General features: G+C 32.0%; 1 protein-coding gene across 6 annotated transcripts in view; it reads left to right on the plus strand.

Moving 5' to 3' along the window:
- Window positions 1-21,077, plus strand: part of LOC132719881 (cadherin-23-like) — a 79,171-nt gene that overhangs the window by 24,577 nt on the left and 33,517 nt on the right. For all 6 annotated transcript variants that reach the window (XR_009624278.1, XR_009624279.1, XM_060703833.1 and 3 more), the window contains exons 2-10: window positions 3,477-3,580; window positions 10,576-10,644; window positions 13,026-13,210; window positions 13,599-13,661; window positions 15,683-15,772; window positions 17,172-17,258; window positions 18,252-18,383; window positions 19,175-19,294; window positions 20,693-20,771. Coding sequence is in view for 4 of the 6 variants with exons in the window: in XM_060703833.1 (XP_060559816.1) it covers window positions 3,529-3,580; window positions 10,576-10,644; window positions 13,026-13,210; window positions 13,599-13,661; window positions 15,683-15,772; window positions 17,172-17,258; window positions 18,252-18,383; window positions 19,175-19,294; window positions 20,693-20,771 (877 nt within the window). In the remaining 2 variants the exon portion in view is untranslated. The remainder of the gene's footprint in view (window positions 1-3,476; window positions 3,581-10,575; window positions 10,645-13,025; window positions 13,211-13,598; window positions 13,662-15,682; window positions 15,773-17,171; window positions 17,259-18,251; window positions 18,384-19,174; window positions 19,295-20,692; window positions 20,772-21,077) is intronic.

Consider the following 21,077-nt stretch of genomic DNA (forward strand, 5'->3'; position numbering starts at 1 on the left):
CAGTGGTTGAGCTGCTTGATGACATGCATAGAGGTAAAAAAATATGTTAATATCGTACAACAATGCATAAGTAATATAATAACATTTAAATGTTACATATTTTACAAAACATTGAATTGTGAAATTGGAGTAAATATGTACATAAACGAAGTTTCTCATAAGCCTCGGACGCTGGCCCTTGAGTGATACTAAGATTAATTAACAAGCATCAAAACGAAGTTTCTCATAAGCCTCGGACGCTGGCCCTTGAGTGATACTAAGATTAATTAACAAGCATTTTACATATTCTTAAAACATAAACATTCACGATAATTAATGTAATTGTAAATGAGCAGCACATTTTAAAATCAAAAGAGAAGCAGTATTGATCAACATTTTTCATTAATGATTACTAGTCCATATCTAATCAGGTAAGAGAAGACAGAGGGGATGTTTGATTAGAGATGGGCTTTTACGAAGACCCCTTCATGTTTAGTATGAGGCTCTCATGGCCGAACTTGTTGAGGATCCGGCGTCCTTCAAGAAATATAATCGGACCTGATATGTCTCGGGGGTCGGACGCGATGAGGCCGAATCCTTTCCGCCAAAATCATTGAACTCTGCAATTCGTTTTCTAAGTGTTCTTTTCTTGTGAGACATTTAGCATGCGACAAATATTGTGGACGGATATAATAGGTTCGTATAGATCCGTGGCAATTCGTTCTTAACCGTACCAATTCGTTCTTCTCCGTATCAGACCGTACTTATTCGTACTAACCCGTGCTTATACCGTAGCAGACCGTAGTGTATCCGTAGTGCGTCCGTCCTGATTCGTGTCGCTCCGTATCAAACCGTGTCGGTCCGTAACAATCTGTGTCTCTCCCGGGGCTTTTGGTGGTAAATCCGTCGAAATCCGTACTCATACCGTTGTGTGTCCGTCCTGGAACCGTAGCGGACTACGGAATTTCACATTTCCGTAGTAATCCGTGAACAATTAGACCGTAGCTCTTCCTTGGCATTATCCGTGAATATGTGACCGGGGCATTAGCAATGCTTTGATATATTAGTATCATTGACTAAATAAGAATATTAAGCAAGTTGAAGGTTTATATGAAATAGACAATGTTTACGTGGAAAAAACAATATTTATGTAAAAGAAGCAATTTTTAATTCATATGAAAGAAGCAATGTTGATGTAAAAAAAGCAATGTTTATATGAAAAAAGTAATTTTTATGTGAAATAAGCAATGTTTATATGAAATAAGGAATGTTTATATGAAAGAAGCAATGTTTATGTGAAATAAGCATGTTTATATGAAATAAGGAATGTTTATATGAAAGAAGCAATGTTTATGTAAAATAAGCATGTTTATATGAAATAAGCTATGTTTATATAAATAAGTAATGTTTATATGATAGAAGCAATGTTTATATGAAAGAAGCAATGTTTATATGAAATAAGCAATATTTATGTGAAATAAGCAATGTTTATATGAAATAAGCAATGTTTATATGATAGAAGCAATGTGTGTATGTAATAAGCAATGTTTATATGAAATAAGCAATGTTTATATGATAGAAGCAATTTGTGTATGAAATAAGCAATGTTTATATGAAATAAGCAATGTTTATATGAAATAAGCAATGTTTATATGAAATAAGCAATGTTTATATGATAGAAGCCATGTGTGTATGAAATAAGCAATGTTTTTATGAAATAAGCAATGTTTATATGAAATAAGCAATGTTTATATGAAATAAGCAATGTTTATATGATAGAAGCAATGTTTATATGAAATAAGCAAGTTTATATGACATAAGCTAAAAGCAATGTTTATATGAAGTAAGCAATGTTTGTATGAAATAAGCAATGTTTGTATGAAATAAGCAATGTTTGTATGAAATAAGCAATTTTTATATGAAAAAAGCAATGTTTATATAAAATAAGCAATGTGTATACAAAAGAGTCAATATTGATGTGAAATAGGCAAGGTTTATACGAAATATTATGTTGAATAAACATAGAGCAACCCAAAACATGGAAGTTCAAGTCAAATTTTACTATTTCAAATTAGTTTGAATAAATATTGCATTAATGGCAATTAAAAAACTTTCACTGAGTCTTTCATTGAGTCAGTATTTTAATGAAATTTTGTTTATTCACATATTCATTGATTTATTTACCAACAAAATTTATCAGGGCTCTAGATATTGCATGAAATGTGAATTATTTATGGGTACTTTCATTACTAAATTTAAGAAAAGAATTATAAATAATTTTAAGACCAAATTAAAGAGTTATAAATCAATCTTTTGATGTTAATACAGATACACTGGTTAAAATAAAACTAAAATAAAAATCTTTGGAGTAGAAAATTGATACAGTACCATTAAGGAGATCAATTTAACAGCATTTTTCCAGTTTAAAAGACTTTTGTCTCATTTGTATGTACTCATTTGACTAAATTGGCTTTGATTTATTTCTTTAGCTTAGATGAGTTGAATTTCATTATCAAATAAGTTGTAGATTTTGTACTTATAAGACATAATGTACTTTATTTATTGCAAGTCATTATGTCTATATGTCTTTATGTTTATTATTTATGACTTCCAGCGTTGGTAATACATGCATGGTGCATAATGTATGAGTATATTTCTCTGTTTGTGATATTTGTCAATAAGTGAAAGTCATGATTATGCAATTTAAGTTATAGATTGTCATCTGTAAAATCTGTAATCTTTGTGATATTGAATTTTCTGTTGTTTATGGAGTCAGATGATCTAAGATATATGTTGAAGCAGCACGGCTCCAGATTCATGCTAATTTTCATGAAAAATATTGTGAAGTATATCAAATAGAAGCAATTTACACATTATCAGTAGCAACTTGCATCTCACCTTAATAACCAAAAAAAGTCAAACTATTCAAAAAAGCCCTTACTGCATTAGTAACATAGTAGAAATAAAGTTTTGGATGCTGAATTAATCACCCATAACAAGTCATGTAAATTATTACTTGAATCTTAAATCTTTACTTTTCCTAAATCTTGATACATTTTCTCAAGTTTGATTTTATTGAAATATTTTGACTCGTCTTGAGGCCTGTAGCTTTAATATCAGTGTAAAATTAGAAGAAGAAGAAAAAAACAAGTGAAGTTATATCTACATTGCTTTTTTTTTATATTTGCCTTTGTGAAGTCAAATGATGTATACATGAGAGGTCTTCATTCTTGTGATGTTTAACATTCATGTACTTTTTTGCTAAACAATTAACTTTGGCTGGCTGCAAGTGAAGCTTATTGACCTGTGCAGATCAAGATCAGCCGGCAACATCCCAGCTGCCACAGATCCTGGTCTGCACTGGGTTTTATTCAGACTGTACCTGTTTGGAAAAGTTCCTTGAAAATGATGTCAGAATTTTTTTGTCCAGATTTAAAGATGGACAAGTGCATTTACGATTTGAAATTTTAATATTATTTATATTTTTATATTTTCAGAGTGACTGAACATATATAACACTTGCCCAGTGATCAAATCTTATGTTTAAAGATGTGCCAAATATTTCACAGATGTATTCTGCTTATTTCTTTCTTGTCACAAGGTAAGACCTTGAATATTTTATCATATATAATGTTATTATAGGGGGAATGAATTATGTATGCCACCAGAGTGTGGTTTTAATAAAAGGAAAGAGTTCTATAGATCTTAAAATAGGATCTAATTAAACTGGATACTGGTACAGACCAGAATACTTTATTGTATCTAGCTCGAAGGTATGTAAAGAACTGTATGTGGCAGTAATGAGGCTCTGCCGAGTTTCCCCTTATCGGTTACTAGAAAGATAGCCGGTGTTTGATTCTTATTCTTGCATATTAAATAGAAATAACATGAACTTCTATGCAATGACAAAATAAGCATTTCTTGATCAGGTACAAAAAAAAATCAATGAAAAGCACTTGAAAATCATCACCTTAATTCCATTCATTTTTAATTTACATTAATTCAATCCATTTGTAATTGTATAACAAACAATAAAAAATGTAGCATATGTTTATAATGAATCCCTTGTGTCCGGCAAATGTCATAATGTCGTATAAATGTCACAATATGGCACGGTGAATGAGAGCTATCATTGTTCCGAGAATATTGGACCCCAGGTGAAACTATGAACATAAAGATTACTACACAGTTTTCCTATTAAGCCGTCAATTAATCGGATTAAATTCAGATTTTTATGCCAAAAGTTTGTCTGCAAGTGGCGGGGAATGGCCATCCAATCAATGTACTACTGTAGTTTTGTTGGACTTTAATATGAGAAATGTCGGCATGGCATGTGTAAATGAAATTTCCTCGTTAAAACTATGGAGACGTTGATGTATTTTTGTCAAACAGAAGATTTATGGTTGTTTATCTATATTCATTAATTTGTAGTTAGCTCAAAGTTTTTTTTCCTGATCCATATATTTATAGGGATGGACATTATCATGTTGTCACAATATTACAGAAGCTATTAATCTTTTATTGGTCGGAGATAAAACAAATGATTTAATAAATACTGAAAGCTCTGCATGCAGTAATATCTAGTTAATTTGAGATGAAACAATATTAATATTTTATAAATAATCAAGATCTGCAAAATAATGGTTTGTCAACAGAGTGAAGATTGCTGCTGAGCGGAATTTGATCGCAATGAAAAACAGCAGAACGTTTTGAAATCCAAGCAACTAATTGACTTAATTAACATACATATAATTAATAATAACTTGTTTATTAAAATTTTAAAATGTTCTGATATTAAAGGGAAATAGTTTTACATTATTCTGCATACATGATATTAATTGTATGTCATGTTGTTTTTTTAATGATGTCGCTTTTGTATTTTCATAACATCAAAATTTCTTTTATCATAATGAAATGTAATTAAATGTCTGACAATTCACAATTTGATCGACTCCTGTTTATTTTCTTTGTTTAAAACTACTTTCTTATGAATTATATTATTTTATATTTGTGTTATTTTAAACCCTGGCACAGCTAAATATCTTAAACAGGCTCTTCCATCTTATGATCAGGACAAAACCGTTATAAAAAAATTAATACTGACCAAATAGCAAACAAAGTGGACCATTATCAGAAAGATATTTTTTTAAATGATACAGTTAATGGCAGGAATTCTTAATAAATAGCATGGCGGAAATAGAACATCATGGTGTTGGATGGTCGTTATGTTCCATGGTTGTAGTACAGGTTAATGTTTTAATGAGAAATACACACAAATGTCTGACAGAAGTCATCGCAATGCTGGATTTTTAGAGACGTGGTCAGTATAATACTGATAATTTTTCTCTATGAATAAAGAAGGCTAAGATTTTGCACTTTTGAAAAGTGCCCTTAATAGCCGTGTGGTCCTATTTGTGGTGTGGTCGTCACATGGTATTTTACTGTATTGTGAATGTTACATGAAGAACTGTTTCCACAAATATTTTATTATCTTCACAAGTGCCTGACTTTCTCATGACAAGTATAATCCAAAATGCCACAGTTCCTGTGTGAATCGTTTGAAATTTTCTAGATATTTTGCAATATCAATTAAGAAATTCTGCAATCTTTATTGAATTTTCACACTGATTTCTAGATAAATGCATATCAGTTTCTCATTATATCTTTCATTGTAACCATCATCATTGTTTACAATGTCTAAATTATTCTGTAATTTTAATTGTCACGTAATATTTTGAATATGCAGTAACACAATACAATGAGGTGATGATATGACATGCCGCGAATTATATATTATGATTTGATGTGAGATTATACATGTACATTAACCCTTTCAGCACTAATGGCAAAAAACGCATATGTTTGCTGCCGGGCTAACTTGTTTATTTATGCTGACCAATCATACAGCTCAATTATAATTTTTTTTAGGTTTAAATCCCTTGATGTATCAGTGTAAAGCTCCAGATTCTTTATTCTTATGGCGCTCTCCATCTTAGCGTTCTGGATCTGAAATCTCTTAAAGCTGCAACAGACAGTAACTCAGAATCTGTATAGTGTTAGGGGTGGTTCAATTCAAGCATTCCAGCCGTTAGTCCGCTGACACCTATGTCTGATCATGGTCTGTGCTGTTCATACAATATACTGACAGTTAAATTACTTTAAAATTTAACCTAAAATACAGCAAATGGTTTTGTCCAGGTGCAAAGATGGTCAAGTCCTTTTAAGATGTTAAAGCCAGGTCAAAGGTTAATGTTGAAATGGATAAAATTTAGTTAAGAAACCCCCGGGAAAATAATAAAAGTGCTAAATACATTTCGTAAAAAATAAATTTTTTTATTGCCCAACGGGAAATATTATTCTTTTTTGGGTTGTAGTTTTAAAAAAATGTTTTTTTAAAAAAGGGGAATTTGTCCGAGGGGCAGCTGAGCCCCCAAAAAGTAAGCATGCCATTAACTTTAGTGTTTCTAGGCACTAAACAACATAAATTATGTTCCATAAATAAAATCCATTGTACAGAAATTAAAAAATACCCCTTTAAAATATTGAAACGGGGCGGGCCGACTCAAAGACAAAACCCGACAGAAATAAAAATGAAATTTTTCCCAAATTATAGTAAAAAAACAAAAATTAAAAATAAAAAATCCCCTTTGGTCAAGGGGAAGGTTTCATTTCATCATAAAGTTTATCAATTGTTGTAAATCAATTCACGTCAGCAGCTGAAATATGATGATGCAGATATTAATATAGCTCTTTCACCTTCTGTGGAAATGTTGAAATATTGTAAATTTACATCTTTGTTATATAATACAGTTGTGTTCCCCAAGGTGATATAAATACCAAATCATATCAAATGTCTCTTGCCAGTTTTTTTTGTTGCCAGGATGTTGGGTGTGGCCAACTATACATGTCTTCTTTTTTCTTGATGAAATTGTTACATGTGTTAGAATAACATGACAGAAAAATGAATAAAAAAAAGAGTAAAAATAGGCTTTTTATAAAAATGAAGACCAAAGTAGCTTTGGGGTCTGGATACGGCCCACATTGTAAAATGGACTTGAGTCTTGTGCTATCGGTTATTTGTATTGCCCGGGCTTCAAGAATAAAACATTAAAATGGACAGTCATTTAGGATTGTATGGGCATGCAAGCTGGCCTGGCTCAATAAAGATGGCACAAAACTCTCATTATTGCTTCTGTCAGAACATTTAACAAGCTTATTTCTTTAATGTACTTGTCCAGCTCACATTTCTTGGAACTGTCCATTATCAATTTTAGGGATATTAAGATGATAATTTAAAGATATTCAACCAACAGTATAAAGCCTGGTCAGACTGTGTGACAAAATAATTATGCAGACTGGCCTAACTCCATATACTGGTGACCTAATGGCTAAGGTCTTTCAGATGCAGCAGGGCAAGGGTTAAAGGGTGCCTACCTCTATAAATAGATTTAAGAAAGTTCAAGCACTGTCACATATGCTTAGATGTAATGAACCATTATAAAATCCATATTTAGTATGTGAATATTAAAAGATATTTTCTATTTCTGTTTCACATTTTGTTTACTGTTGTTAAAAATTCATTCTAAAATTAGAAAAATACCCCAAAACAATGGTTGATTGACCTTTAATTGACCTTTTGTTTATTTTGTGGCCTTTAGGAGTGATTATGATGTGAAACAATAATAAATACTTCTGAGAAGATACATGAGGGTTATTGACTGACAATATGAGTTAAATTAGAGTTTAAAAAGAAAAAAAAAGAAAAAAAAAGGAACAGATCTCTGTTTTGAAACAGCAGCTGCACTGGGGGCACTTGATTACAATCAAATATCCAATGACACTGCTGCATTATCGTGAACAGTGCAATATCAGTCCATAGCTAATGATGATTAATTTGATATAATACCTTGGGGCATGCAGAGAACTCGAAACAAAACAGCAAAACCTGTGAAAAATCATCACTTTGTCCTTGACTGCTGTCAACATCTCTATCAGTGTCTAGAATCTTGATCAAATGTAGATTTTTACTGTTTCAATGAGGTCAAATTTAGAGCAAATATATGTGTCCTTTTATGCAAATTTTCCCCGAGTCATCATGGGTACATCAAGATTTTTATCATTTCTATGTCCATAGGGAGGTAATAGGTTTTTATCATTATGTAAAATGGTGTGATAGTAATCACAATGATGTAGTAAATAATTAAACAGTTTAGTATTAAAATCAAATTGTTCACAATCGGTCTATTGATTTTTTTGCTATTTTAGTAAACTTATTTATTTTAACTTTATTTTTAAAATTTAATAATATTTTATTGCATGTTAATAAAAATTATAATAATTTGATATGTGAATAATACAAAAATATATGTAATTTGCATGAATATCGACTGCAAATGGCTTCAAGTTATAACAACATTAGCAACAGCCCTACTCGCAAAGTTTTACTTTCATATCATATCATATTAACATACTTTTCCGGTACTTCATGTGTAATTTATTACTTCTGATGGTTGACCAAGAAGAAGGAAAATTTTTATTTATAAATGCTTCCCTTAAATCTATAACACTTTGAAATGAATTTGTTGTCAGTTTTGACATATATTTTAAGTCTTGTTATATGTAGGGGGAATTTATCAGAGTTATCTCCTGTGGTTGATGAGTTGCCTTTATTAAATGGATGAGGCATAAGAATTTTAGCCACCGTTTATCCTTGCGAAGTCTAGTTGTAAGGGGTGACAAAATGGGTTTGAATAACTGAAGCCTATGCTTAATTGTCTTAGCTCCAGCAGGTGAGGTGATTTTGACCCTTGGTGTTGCTTTGAAGTTTGTAACATCCAAAGATAGCCAAAATCATTTTTCCTGTTTTGGGGGAGCATAATGACCTATACTGTGTTGGTGTGCCTTAGATTTTACCAAACCAATTCCTTTAGCAGTTTGAGACAGTGCCCTCACATAATTCTTTCCTGGCTGATTAAAATCTATCTCATATACAGTCTAGCTTTTTACCCCATTTTTTAAAGTTTCGGAATAAATTTAAAATACAAACTTTATGAAGTCTTCAAAAAATGAAATTAAATGAAACATAATGATATAGAATTGAGGTTATAATATAGATTACTGTGTAATCTCTAATAAATGCTCCTAAGTATTTTATGTTTTCCAAACATTGGTTGGGTGGTATTAAGTAGTACGTTAGTGCTCATCTGTGTGCTGTTCTACAGAAATTAGAAACTTTGACGGGAGCGATTTAAGCGTCATTAGAATGTTTCTAATTTCTGTAAAACAGCTACGTATGAACACTAACATACTTCTAGTGACAAGCTTTTTTTAGCTCCTTTAAGATTTACTATATTACGTCACTACCTGTTTATATTTACGAATGCGGTTCTTAGTTATTGAAGAACTAAGAAAAATAGAAGGTGACTATGAACAGAATTTGATACTTAAAGTATCAACTTTCGTTTTTCTTTGAAAATTAACACACATGTTTTTTAAGGAATACAGCATTTTCATTGAATGGCAAATAAAGCTGGACACTAGAGAACAATGGTGGGCATCTAAATTAAAGAACAAAAAAAACAGTTGAATATCATCAAATTTAAACAAAATGAAGTTTACTGTTTCTGTATTATTTTTTCTGGATTATATAATATTATACTACAATAACAAGTTATTTTAAAGCCTGTGCATATGTTCTTGGGTTTATAACAATCTGCTCAAAATCTCCTTGGGGGAGGAGTGTTTATTTAGAGAATAAACTTTTTTGAACAAAAACTGCCATTGTAGACAATGATATTAATTACTTTGCTCCAGCATTTTCTTTGAATTTCCTGACAACTTGCAATTTGTACAGGGACCAATTATTAATTCATAACAGGGACTAGTTATTATATATAATTATGATGTGAGGATTACATGACATGTGTAATGAATATTTAAACATTCTCGTGTAATTAAATTCCTGTTTATGTTCAGACACGCGCACTATAATGAACATACTATAATGAATTAGTTTTCAATTTAAGACAATTTACTGACATCAATCTTGTAAACACAGGTAATTAATTAATTATAACAGATCATCATGTTTCTGTGTCGTTGTAATGTATAGGTTGAGGATTTCATCTGCGGTGTATACTCTAATGTCATACTATAAACTGTCAACAAGAAAAACATAAATTTTAAATCTCTATAATGCCTTGTCATTGATATTCTACAAATCTGAAATTGACAAGCTGAATTTATGATTTACTGGTCTGCTGTATAACACCTTATACTCAAATAATGAGTGATTCCATGACTAACATGTACATGCCTGTATAAGTGTGTACTTATAATTTGTTAATATTTGTCATTTGTCAAATTTAATTAAGAATAACTTGATATTTTTTGCTTTTACCACTTTGATATTGTACTGTCCAGATGTAGCAAACTCTGTGCAGCACGACCATTTTCTACCCAGTTTGTCAGACAGTTTTAATTACTTAAGTATTAAAGTTTCTGCTGTCTGCTATTCACAGAATTTTATAAAAAATATTTCCAAAATGCCTTTATGAAAGAAATATATTGGTATGTGTATGTGTTTTTATATTTTAGTTTTATGTAACAATGCGCCTATATTCCTGGGAGACACCTTTCTCATAAGACCGGAGGACACACCTATAAGTAAGTAAGACCTTTCCTTATTGTTGTTAATACAAGTTTAGTGATCATAATTAGTTAGTTTATTATATTAACCAAGTTTTCAATCAAAACTGGTAATTGTTATGCCGAAGTCAACGGGCGGTAAGGCGGAAGGCAGACATCGCCATCTTTTGGTTTCCGCTCAATCATTTTGATTTGCTTTGGCCTATTGACACCAAACTTGGTGTGTAGGTAGCTTATATCAAGAGGCAGCTTGGGATTGCTACCCAGGTGTCTGTGGTCAAGGTCAAGGCCACTGTTACTAAAATAGAAATTAAGTTTCTGCTCAATAACTTGAGTTTGCTTTGGCCTATTGACACCAAACTTGGTGTCTTGGTAGCTAATATGAAGAGGCAGCTTGGGATTGCTACCCAGATGTCTGTGATCATGGTCTAGGTTACTGTTACTAAAAATAGAAATTTAGTTTCCGCTCAATAACTTGAGTTTTCTGTGACCTATTAACACCAAACTTGGTGCATGGGTAGCTAATATGAAGAGGCAGCTTGGTATTGCTTCCCAGATGTCTGTGATCAAGGTCAAGGTCATTGTTACTAAACAAACTAAAATTAGAAATTCAGTTTCAGCTCAAAAACTTGAGTTTGCTTTGGCCTGTTGACACCAAACTTCGTTTGTTAGTAGTTTATATCAATAGGCAGCTTAGGATTGCTACCCAGGTGTCAGTTGTCAAGGTCAAGGTCACTGTTACTAAAAATAGCAATTCTGTTTCAGTTCAATAACTTGAGTTTGCTTTAGCTTATTGACACCAAACTTGGTGTGTAAGTAGCTTATATTAAGAGGCAGCTTGGGATTAATACACAGGTGTCTGTGATCAAAGCGAATGTCAATGTTGCTAATTATAGAAATTCAGTTTTTACGTAATAACTTTAGTTTACTTAGACCTATTGACATCAAAATGAGTATATGGGTAGCTTATAACAAGATGTGACTTGGGATTGGTACCCAGGTGTCTGTGAACAAGGTCAACGTCACTGTTGCTTAAAAAAGAAATTCAGTTTTCCATAATAACTTTAGTTTGCTTTCACCTTTTGACACTAAATTTGCTGTGTGGCAGCTTTGGATTGCCACTTAGATATCTGTGAGCAAGGTCAAGGTCATTTGCTCACAAATATTTTTAATTTTTTTGTATTCTTTGATAATAAAAAAAAATCACATCATAGTCTTATAAAATTAGCTAGAGTTTTATCCTTTGCCTGTGTAACTTAAGTTGACTAGAGCTTTATCCTTTGCAAGAATAACTGGTTGACTAGAGTTTTATCCTATGCCTGAATAACTGGTTAACTAGAGTTTTATCCTTTGCAAGAATAACTGGTAAACTAGAGCTTTATCCTTTGCCTGAAAAACTGGTTGACTAGAGCTCTATCCTTTGCCTGAGTAACTGGTTGACTAGAGTTTGATCCTTTGCCTGAGTAACTGGTTGACTAGACCTTTATCCTTTGCCTGAATAACTAGCTAACTAAAGCTTTATCCTTTGCCTGAGTAACTGGTTGACTAGAGCTTTATCCTTTGCATGTGTAACTGGTTGACTAGAGCTTTATCCTTTGCCTGAATAACTAGCTAACTAAAGCTTTATCCTTTGCCTGAGTAACTGGTTGACTAGAGTTTTATCCTTTGCCTGTGTAACTGGTTGACTAGAACTTTATCCTTTGCCTGAGTAACTGGTTGACTAGAGCTTTATCCTTTGCCTATGTAACTGGTTGACTAGAGCTTTATCCTTTACCTGTGTAACTGGTTGACTAGGGCTTTATCCTTTGTCTGTGTAACTGCTTGACTAGAGCTTTATCCTTTGCCTGTGTAACTGGTTGACTAGAGCTTTATCCTTTGCCTGTATAATTGGTTGACTAGAGTTTTATCCTTTGCCTGAATAATTGGTTGACTAGTGCTTTATACTTTGCAAGAGTAACTGTTTGCTTTATCCTACAGCCTAAGTAACTTTGTAGATCATTGTTTTATCCTATAGTCTGAGTATCCAGTTGACTAAAGTTTTATCCTAGAGCCTAAGTAACTGGTTGACTAGCTCGCTTGCTTCTATAGATTGAGTATCCAATTGACTTTAGGCTTGAGTTTTATGCTTAAGCCTGAGAAACTTTAGTACATGTTTTACTAATTGTCTAGAGTTTTATCAGATAACTCAGGTTGACTGGTATTTTATCCAGTTATCTGATAATTGTAGTTGTTTAGTTATTTCTTCTTCTGTATATCAGTATTAAGATATGTAAAGCCATCAGGAAACAGTATGATTTCTGGAGTTGTGATAATGTTTGTGAAAAGAGCGGGGATTCAATTTTCGTTGAAAATGGCAGAAACTGGCAGAGTAATTAATACTTTATGCATTTATTTTTTAGACACGACCCTTATAACTTTGAAAGCAACAGATATTGATGGTCCAAAGGAGTTGGAATTCTCAATACCTAAAGGTCATATAACGGAACAGTATGTTAAACTAGTTAATGCTCGTGGACAGAGTGACAGTCCTGAAGGCAGGAAAGTAGATGTTGTGCTCATAAAAGAATTAGACAGGGATTATTCTGTAAGAATTCATCTTTCAATAATATTTCTAACATATTGCTTAGAATTTAGAAAAGATGTAATTTGTTGTAATTGTTTTGCCCTGCTGACTCACGTGCATAATTTTCTGTATTTGCAATGCTATTGGTAATGTAAACTTCTTTTTGTACGAGTAATAGTGCATATTAAAAAAAATATCTTAACACTGCTAAGTAGGCCTGTTTAAGTTGGGTAAAAGAAAGCAGCTACTGTAATTATGTTTTTTTTTTGCAATTATACCAACACTTTTTAAGATACCAAAGTTTTTTCATCAGTTAAGTTTGGTGTTGAAATTATATAAAATGTACTAACTTGTTTCATATTTTATGGATATTCTTTTAATACAGATTATCATTGTAATTAAATTGCAGGGTCAATCAACTATGAAACTTAGGTTTAATGTTAACGACAATCTAGGAGGGGAAGGAAATACTGTAAGTATGCTACCATGTTGAACCAATGGTAAACCATGTGTCCACAGTAAAATGCATGCAGCTCTTGACTAAAATGTCATAACTGGATTCGCTTAACGACATAACTTATTTGGCTAAAACTGCCTTTACTGATATTGCTTAACTTCATACAATGGTCAAGCGCAATGAGAGGAAGTGCAGTGCTTAAAGTTACATTTAATAAATATGTAAAAATATATTGCCGTCGGCCTAAAAATCAAACATTTTACAGTTTCATTAACCTGTTTAAAAGTTTTGTTGTAAATCTCATCAAATATTGTTCATAAATTAGGATTTTAAACGGGAAACCCCACGGTAACACTAAAGTTCGTATACGAATTTTAACATGCAAATAAAGACTATAATGAGCTCGTGTATGCTCTACGTCACAATTTTATAGTTGCTATCCGGAACACAGCAAATGTGATATTTTCTTGTGCAAACACACTTTAACCGTTTAAGCTTCACGGTGCACTAACCTGGGGTTCAGTAAAAGTAATCATCTCGTAAAAAGATTAAATTTATATGAAACCATCCGTTACAATGCGGAAATATACCGTTAAATTAGGACTGCCACTTATAGTCATGTTTGTTGATTTAATATTGATGTACGGATGATCCGAAGGCGGAGTTTTTCATGCAAACAGAAATTGTACTTCCCATTTCGCCACAATGAGGCTACCTATTTTTATGCTAATAAAACTAATTTTGGTTGTTTGGACACCAAAATAAGACCTGGAGTCGATATAAAACCCAATTTATGAATGAAATGTCGCTATTTAGTTTTTTATTAAATTTTTTAAATGTAACTTTAAGAACTGTAACTCTATCTGGACTTATTACAGAGTAATTCAATAAAACTTCATCAATGGTCAACCACAGTGAAAAGAAATGCAACGTACAAGAACCACAACTATCTTTAATTGCCCACAAACATAGCTCTAGTTCTTCTTTAAAACATGTCTAATACATGTACAAATTTTAAACAAGTGAAAGATTTCAATGTAAGATATAAGCTCTGTCTTATAAAAGGCCAGTCTTACAGGAAAGTAGATAGGTACTTGTAAAAAATCAAAGGGCTGCAAGCTCTGTGGTATTTTCTGATCTTTGCAATCTAAATCGTACTGTATATATGTATGTATTTTCCTGTATAAGTTTATTCTATATACTATAATTCATTTATCAGGGCACCGCAATGCAGCGACTGCGTTTAGATTTTTACCATAACAGTTTTGAGTTTTATACATGTAAACGGAATTTTGTATGACTAGAGTTGCATCATAAAATCATTTATGTTCATTTTTTATGACAGCAACACTTTATCATTGCATATCGTGGCTACTTCCTTAAAAAAGACACTTGAAAAAAAAATTAGTTTCCTCCACTGGGATTTGAACCCCAGACCTCTCACACCCTAAACGAGCGCCTGACCCCTGCACCACAGGGAAAGCCTAAATAAAATCTAATAATTCTATATTTGGAATTTCCATTTCGGGTTTGTAATCTTATTAATTTCGAGGTATTTTGTTCACGATAAACCTGTTTAGCGAAAATCTTCTCGCCAAAACAGTCTAACATGTATAATTATATTCAACTACTCAACAGTCGTATTTGTGTAATACACTCTGAAGTATATGGTAATCGACATCGCTAAAAATAGCATGAATTTGTGATTGTGCATTTATTGACAATTTTATAAGCCAACGCTACTTTTAAATTTTAAATGCGTTGTAATTTGTTGGATACTTGCAACAAAATAAAAATATTTCTTTCTTTTACATCTCTAATTTTAAGCTGTTTTGAGAACTACTTGTTGTTAGGTTTGTCGTGAAATTCTGTGCCAGAGATTGAATGTCAGCATTGTATTTCCTGAATTGCGATCAGAAAATACAACAAAACAATTATTGCAATAATTATCTTTGTTTAAATATAAAAGTACTGCAGCTTTTCATTTTATATTGTTTGGATTCATTATACAACTAATTTTCCATCAATATTTATAGATAACCAGTGAGTTAACCCTGTATATAACTGATGTTAATGATGTGAACCCAGAATTTGTGGAATCTAGATATGAAAAAGATGTTAAAGAAGTAAGTTCAATATTGTATGAATTTCTATTTACACAAGTTTTACCTGAATAAGGATTGTTAATGATGAATTTTAATTTTGTCATATAAAACTAATTGTGTCAAGGTGTATTGATTGAAAAAATAAAGATTTTTCTTTGTTAGTTTTAGTTTAGTTTATACTAACTTATTTTATTTTGGTTGTGTTGGAAGCTATAAGCTCATTGAAACACTCTCAAAGATTCTTGCTCAACGAAAAAACACGTTGCCCCTGTCAGGGTTTAAACCCAGGCAGCTAGCAATCCTTAGATTACTAGTCTCACGTGTTAACCATTCAACCTATACTCCAGTCAGTAGGACTAGAGCTTAGATATTTGGTATGATACAAGATGTAATAGATCTCTTCCAAGTTGTTCAAATTATGGCCCTGGGCAAAAACAATTGGCCCTGCCCAGCGGGTCATGGGTTTTGCTTATACAATGTATATAGGAAAGTCTTCAAAAATCTTTTCTGCTAAAAGCCCAAGGGCTAAAGCTTAGATATTTTGCATAAAACATCACCTGGTGGACTTTTTACTTTTTAGTTTGTTTAAATTACGGCCCTCTAGGTCAACATTGGCCCTACCCTGAGGGTCATGGGTTTTCCTTATATGACTATACTTACATGTATAGTAAAAACTGCAAAAATCTTTTTCTCTGAAATCCCAAGTGCTAGAGCCATAAATCTTGGTCCTTGGTTTTCATTATATATGTATATAGAAAAACTTAAAAAGTTTTTTCTCTATATCCCTGATGGCTAGAGCTTAGATATTTGTCATGAATCATAATGTAATGGACCAGAGTCATACAAGATTGTTCAAATTATGGCCCTTGGGTCAAAACTGGCTCTGGCCCTGGGGTCAAAATTTGCTCTACCCCTGGGGTCATGGATTTTCCTAAAAAATATATAATAAATGTAAAAGCAAAACATTTTCTCCTTTGAGACCCATAGAGCTAGAGATTAGATATGCATGAAACATCATATTATGGATCCCTACCAAGATTTCTCAGGTTATGGCCCTGGGATCTGCTCTAGGAGTCATGGATATTCCTTTTTATGAATATAGTAAAACATTAAAAATCTTCACAAGAACCCAAAGGAATAGAGCTAAGATATTTGGCATGAAACATTTAGTGTTTTTCTAATAAGGTTGTTGAATTTATACCCCTTGGTTCATCATTTGCTCTGTCATGGGGGTCATGGGTTTTCCCTGTAGAGGTCCTCTACCACAATTGTCTAATTTGTATCTCTTAAGGGTTAAATTACAGAAAAGTTTGTAAAAAAGGCAAATAGAAGCTTACTTGTAAAGAAACTTTAGGAAAGTCATATTCAGTCATCAATATAGCAATTTTGTCACTAACAAATGTAAATCTTTCAATTTCAGAATGCTGCTCTAGACACTACTGTGACGACAGTTGAAGCAAAAGACCCTGACCAGGGGAAAGGAGGCCAAATTGTATACTCAATGGAGGTGATATCTTAGTATAATATCTATTCTTACTGGTGTTTTAGAAATTTCAACCCACTGAATCACTATGTTTTTAGCCCTTTCTATCTATAGAGGATATTGAATGAGTGTAAGTTCAATACTGAATTTATTGTACGAGTTGAATAAAATGATATTATAAGAGCCTCTGGCGAGCATGATATCATTTTATTCAACGAGTGCAATGAATTCAGTAATGAACTTACACGAATTTAATATTCTATTTGTCACATACCCAAAATAAAGACAGTTTAAAGTGAAATAAGAGTCATGTTTCATTGACAGGCCTACAGTGTTTACGCTATGTTTGTATAACGCTAATGACGTCACATCAAAATATATGCACAACCGTGCAATACCATATTTACAGAGTCGCAAAATCGGCATGGGTATGTGATAAAAATTTGTATTGCATGGTCTTGCTTTAAATTTTCAACTGTTCACTGTAAATGTGATGCCTTAATTTTGATATTAAAGTACTTAAAAATACTTCAATCAGGTAGTAGTATACAACCTTTAGGCACTCACTGTTCTAACATGTCTGCTTGCCTGGATTTAATTAAGTGGTTGGCAAGGTATAGCTGTCTTACTACTTTGTTAAGATAGGTTAACATACTAGCCAACTAGCATTTGTGTTCTTACTAACTGGAATCTTTACAGTTGTAAGCTTGAATAAAAAAAAATTTGCTATTGAATTCCCTTAGATTATAAATGGACAGTTTCAACTTCAAATCAGGATGTATGTGAAAATAATTATCATTAATACAGTCAAATATGTGTTAAAGACCACCTCAAGACCACCTCTGAATACAGATTACCCTGTAGATTAAGGCCATTCTTCCACAATCCTTCATTGATCAAAAAGAACAAAGTTACCTCCAAAAAAAGTCCACCTGTCTATAAAGACCATGCTTGGTCTCTCCTCTGGATGAACTTTGATCATATACAAGGTTTGACTGTATTTGTTTTATATTTTAGCCTGTTGGACAAGCTGTATCAGATGACTATAAGAATGCATTTGCAATAAACCCAACTACTGGAGTGGTAACACTCAAAAGAGCATTGGATGCAAATGTTCATAACTATTATGAGTACAAATTAATTGCTACAGTAAGTACTTTACAACTGATATAGCCAATGCTTTAATTTTCATAATATACAGAACAACAATGTTTTCAAAATTTAACTTGTTATTGTTTTTAGAGGATAGGTTTTAAAGCAGCCTTCAGAATTTATTTTTTGTTGGACAATTACAATATTTTTTGTAGTTTCAAAATAAGTATTTTAGTAATTTTATCTTGGAAAAGTGCGTCATATTAACATTAAGACTTCTTTAAAACATTATCGCTAGAGCTATTTATAGCGCATCGATGACAATTTCTTTTCTAAAAATGGAAGGTTACCAAGGGAATCATATCGTTAGCTTTACTAAACAATTTATCTAGAAATAAAATATTTAAAATGTAGAAAAGCTAAAGGCTGCTTTAAAACAGGAAGGCAATTGTTTTGCTTTACATTGTTAAGTTATTTGGTGACTTAAGCACATACTTTTTATACTCTCAGTCTGTTTTGTTTTGTGTAAATTTAAATATACAATTGGTTTAATAAAATAACGAAAATTACACTTAGTTTGTTAAAATAACCAAATTGCAATCGTCAAATAACTGTTGGTTCCTTTAGACAACCAAATTTCTGTTGGTTTGATGAAAGAAGAACAATATTGTTGTTGTTTTGTTAATAGACCCAAATTGCGATCACCGAATTGCAACTGATCTGTTAAAAGAACAAAATTGGAACTGGTTTGATAGAGTAATCATGTTGGTTTGAATTGAATATCTTAATTTTATGACAGATTGGATGATATTTTAAGTTTTAAATATGAATGTTCCTTTTTCCAATAGGATGGAGATGGAAGAACTGGTCATTCTGTGTTGCTGATTAAAGTTCAAGATGTCCAGGATAAGCCACCATACTTTACCAATCTGCCATACAGCACATCTATATTTGAAAATGCTTCTATAGTAAGATGTCTATGTCAATTTACTTGTTTATTGCCAAATGTGTTTGGTCAGTTAGATATATTTTGATCTTACACAAAAAACAACAACAACAAAATATCCTCAATTTTTTTAATTGTTTAACTTTTAATGAATTTTCAAACAAATTTAACTCTTATACAAGTTATTGACATAATACTGTATATTCTTTAATAAATGCCCCCCCCCCTAATAAATGCCCCTCCTCAAATAAACACCCCTCCTCTAATAAACACCCCTCCTCTAATAAACAACCCTCCTCTAATAAACAACCCTCCTCCAGATTAATGCCCCTTCTCAAATAAACACCCCTCTAATAAACGACCCTCCTCCAAATTAATGCCCTTCCTCTAATAAATGGTCCTTAGCTCTGACAAAAGAAAAATGAGCTACCACTACAATAGCAAATTGAAAATTTGTTAAATCAGTTTAATATAATATGTTATATTATTATAATAAAGTGGAAAATCATACAAAGACAGTAAACAGTCTTTTATAATTTTTGACAATATTTAACCTTTTTGTACACTTATTAAATGTAACACTGTTTATTAGAGAATTTATGGTATTTGCTTTCAGCAAACTACTTACATAACTCGGGGAATAAGTTAAAGCACCTTTTTGCACCCTTTGAATCTTAGTTTGGGGACCTTTCTGTTGAAAAAGTGTAAGAGTTAAATCGTATACATATACATGCAAAGTGCGTTAACTGGAGTACAGGTATTAGTTACCCACACTCCAGAGCATGCCCGTTGATTGGCTCATTTTTGCTGGGGTTTACTTATTGTGACGGCAGGGAAAGGGAAAGTAGCAGAAATATCATATTCAGATGCTCTTTCATTGGGGTATTTTTTCTTGGGTTCCATATTGTGGCAACAGAAAACGTGTTTTTATGTTTGACTTTACAAAAGAGAAAGTACACCAAAACCCTCGTACAAATCAGATAGCCTCATGTTTCGGTGCTCTTTCTATTACATATATTATGAAATATTGAATTTGTTTTTTAAAATTTCTAATCTAACTTGTGCTGTTTTATGTGTCTTATATTCATAAAGCTAATCAGATGTTACATTAATATTACATTAGTTAAGCAATAACATTAATTTTGGGTATGAAATAATTGGCTCATTTATTTTAAATTTTAAATGTCTATAAATAATTATTCCTGTTAGAATCTAGATAAAGCTCATATTTCTGATTGAATTTATTGATTGAATTCATCGATTATTTTAGATGTGAAGTAATAGATAAAAACAAAGTTAAGCAAACCTGGCTTTAATACTGGTATTATAATAATATTGTAATCATCAAAAATTTCCGATATTTTGAAAACATGTCCATCATTCCTTTAAAATAAACAATTATTTTATGACATTTTTACAGTCAACGCAGGTTGTCCAGGTAACAGCACTCGATGGAGACAAAGGTGTTCCAAACACAATAACTTACAGTTTTGTGAGTGGTAAGTAATCGAATTTTCAAACAGAAATTAAAAATCTTTGTAGGAAAATACCTAGGCCTATAAATTGCCATACATCAAGTTATTTAGATATCTATGGGAATTAAACCTTAAGGTTTGTAATTTGAAGTCTGCTTCCCGCAGAATGTTACACACAAAAAAGAATCAATAAAATCTATAAGGGCTGTGCTGTTTATTTTATACCTTCCTAATAACCAACGTAGCTGTTTGATCTATGTAATTAATAAGTGGCTATAATTTCAAACTTTCTTTCTTTCTTAATTTAATTGATTAACCATAAAGAATTTT

Source organism: Ruditapes philippinarum, unplaced genomic scaffold, assembly GCF_026571515.1.
Source record: "Ruditapes philippinarum isolate M1 unplaced genomic scaffold, ASM2657151v2 ctg148_1_1_1_1, whole genome shotgun sequence".
Classification (NCBI taxonomy): Eukaryota; Metazoa; Mollusca; class Bivalvia; order Venerida; family Veneridae; genus Ruditapes; species Ruditapes philippinarum.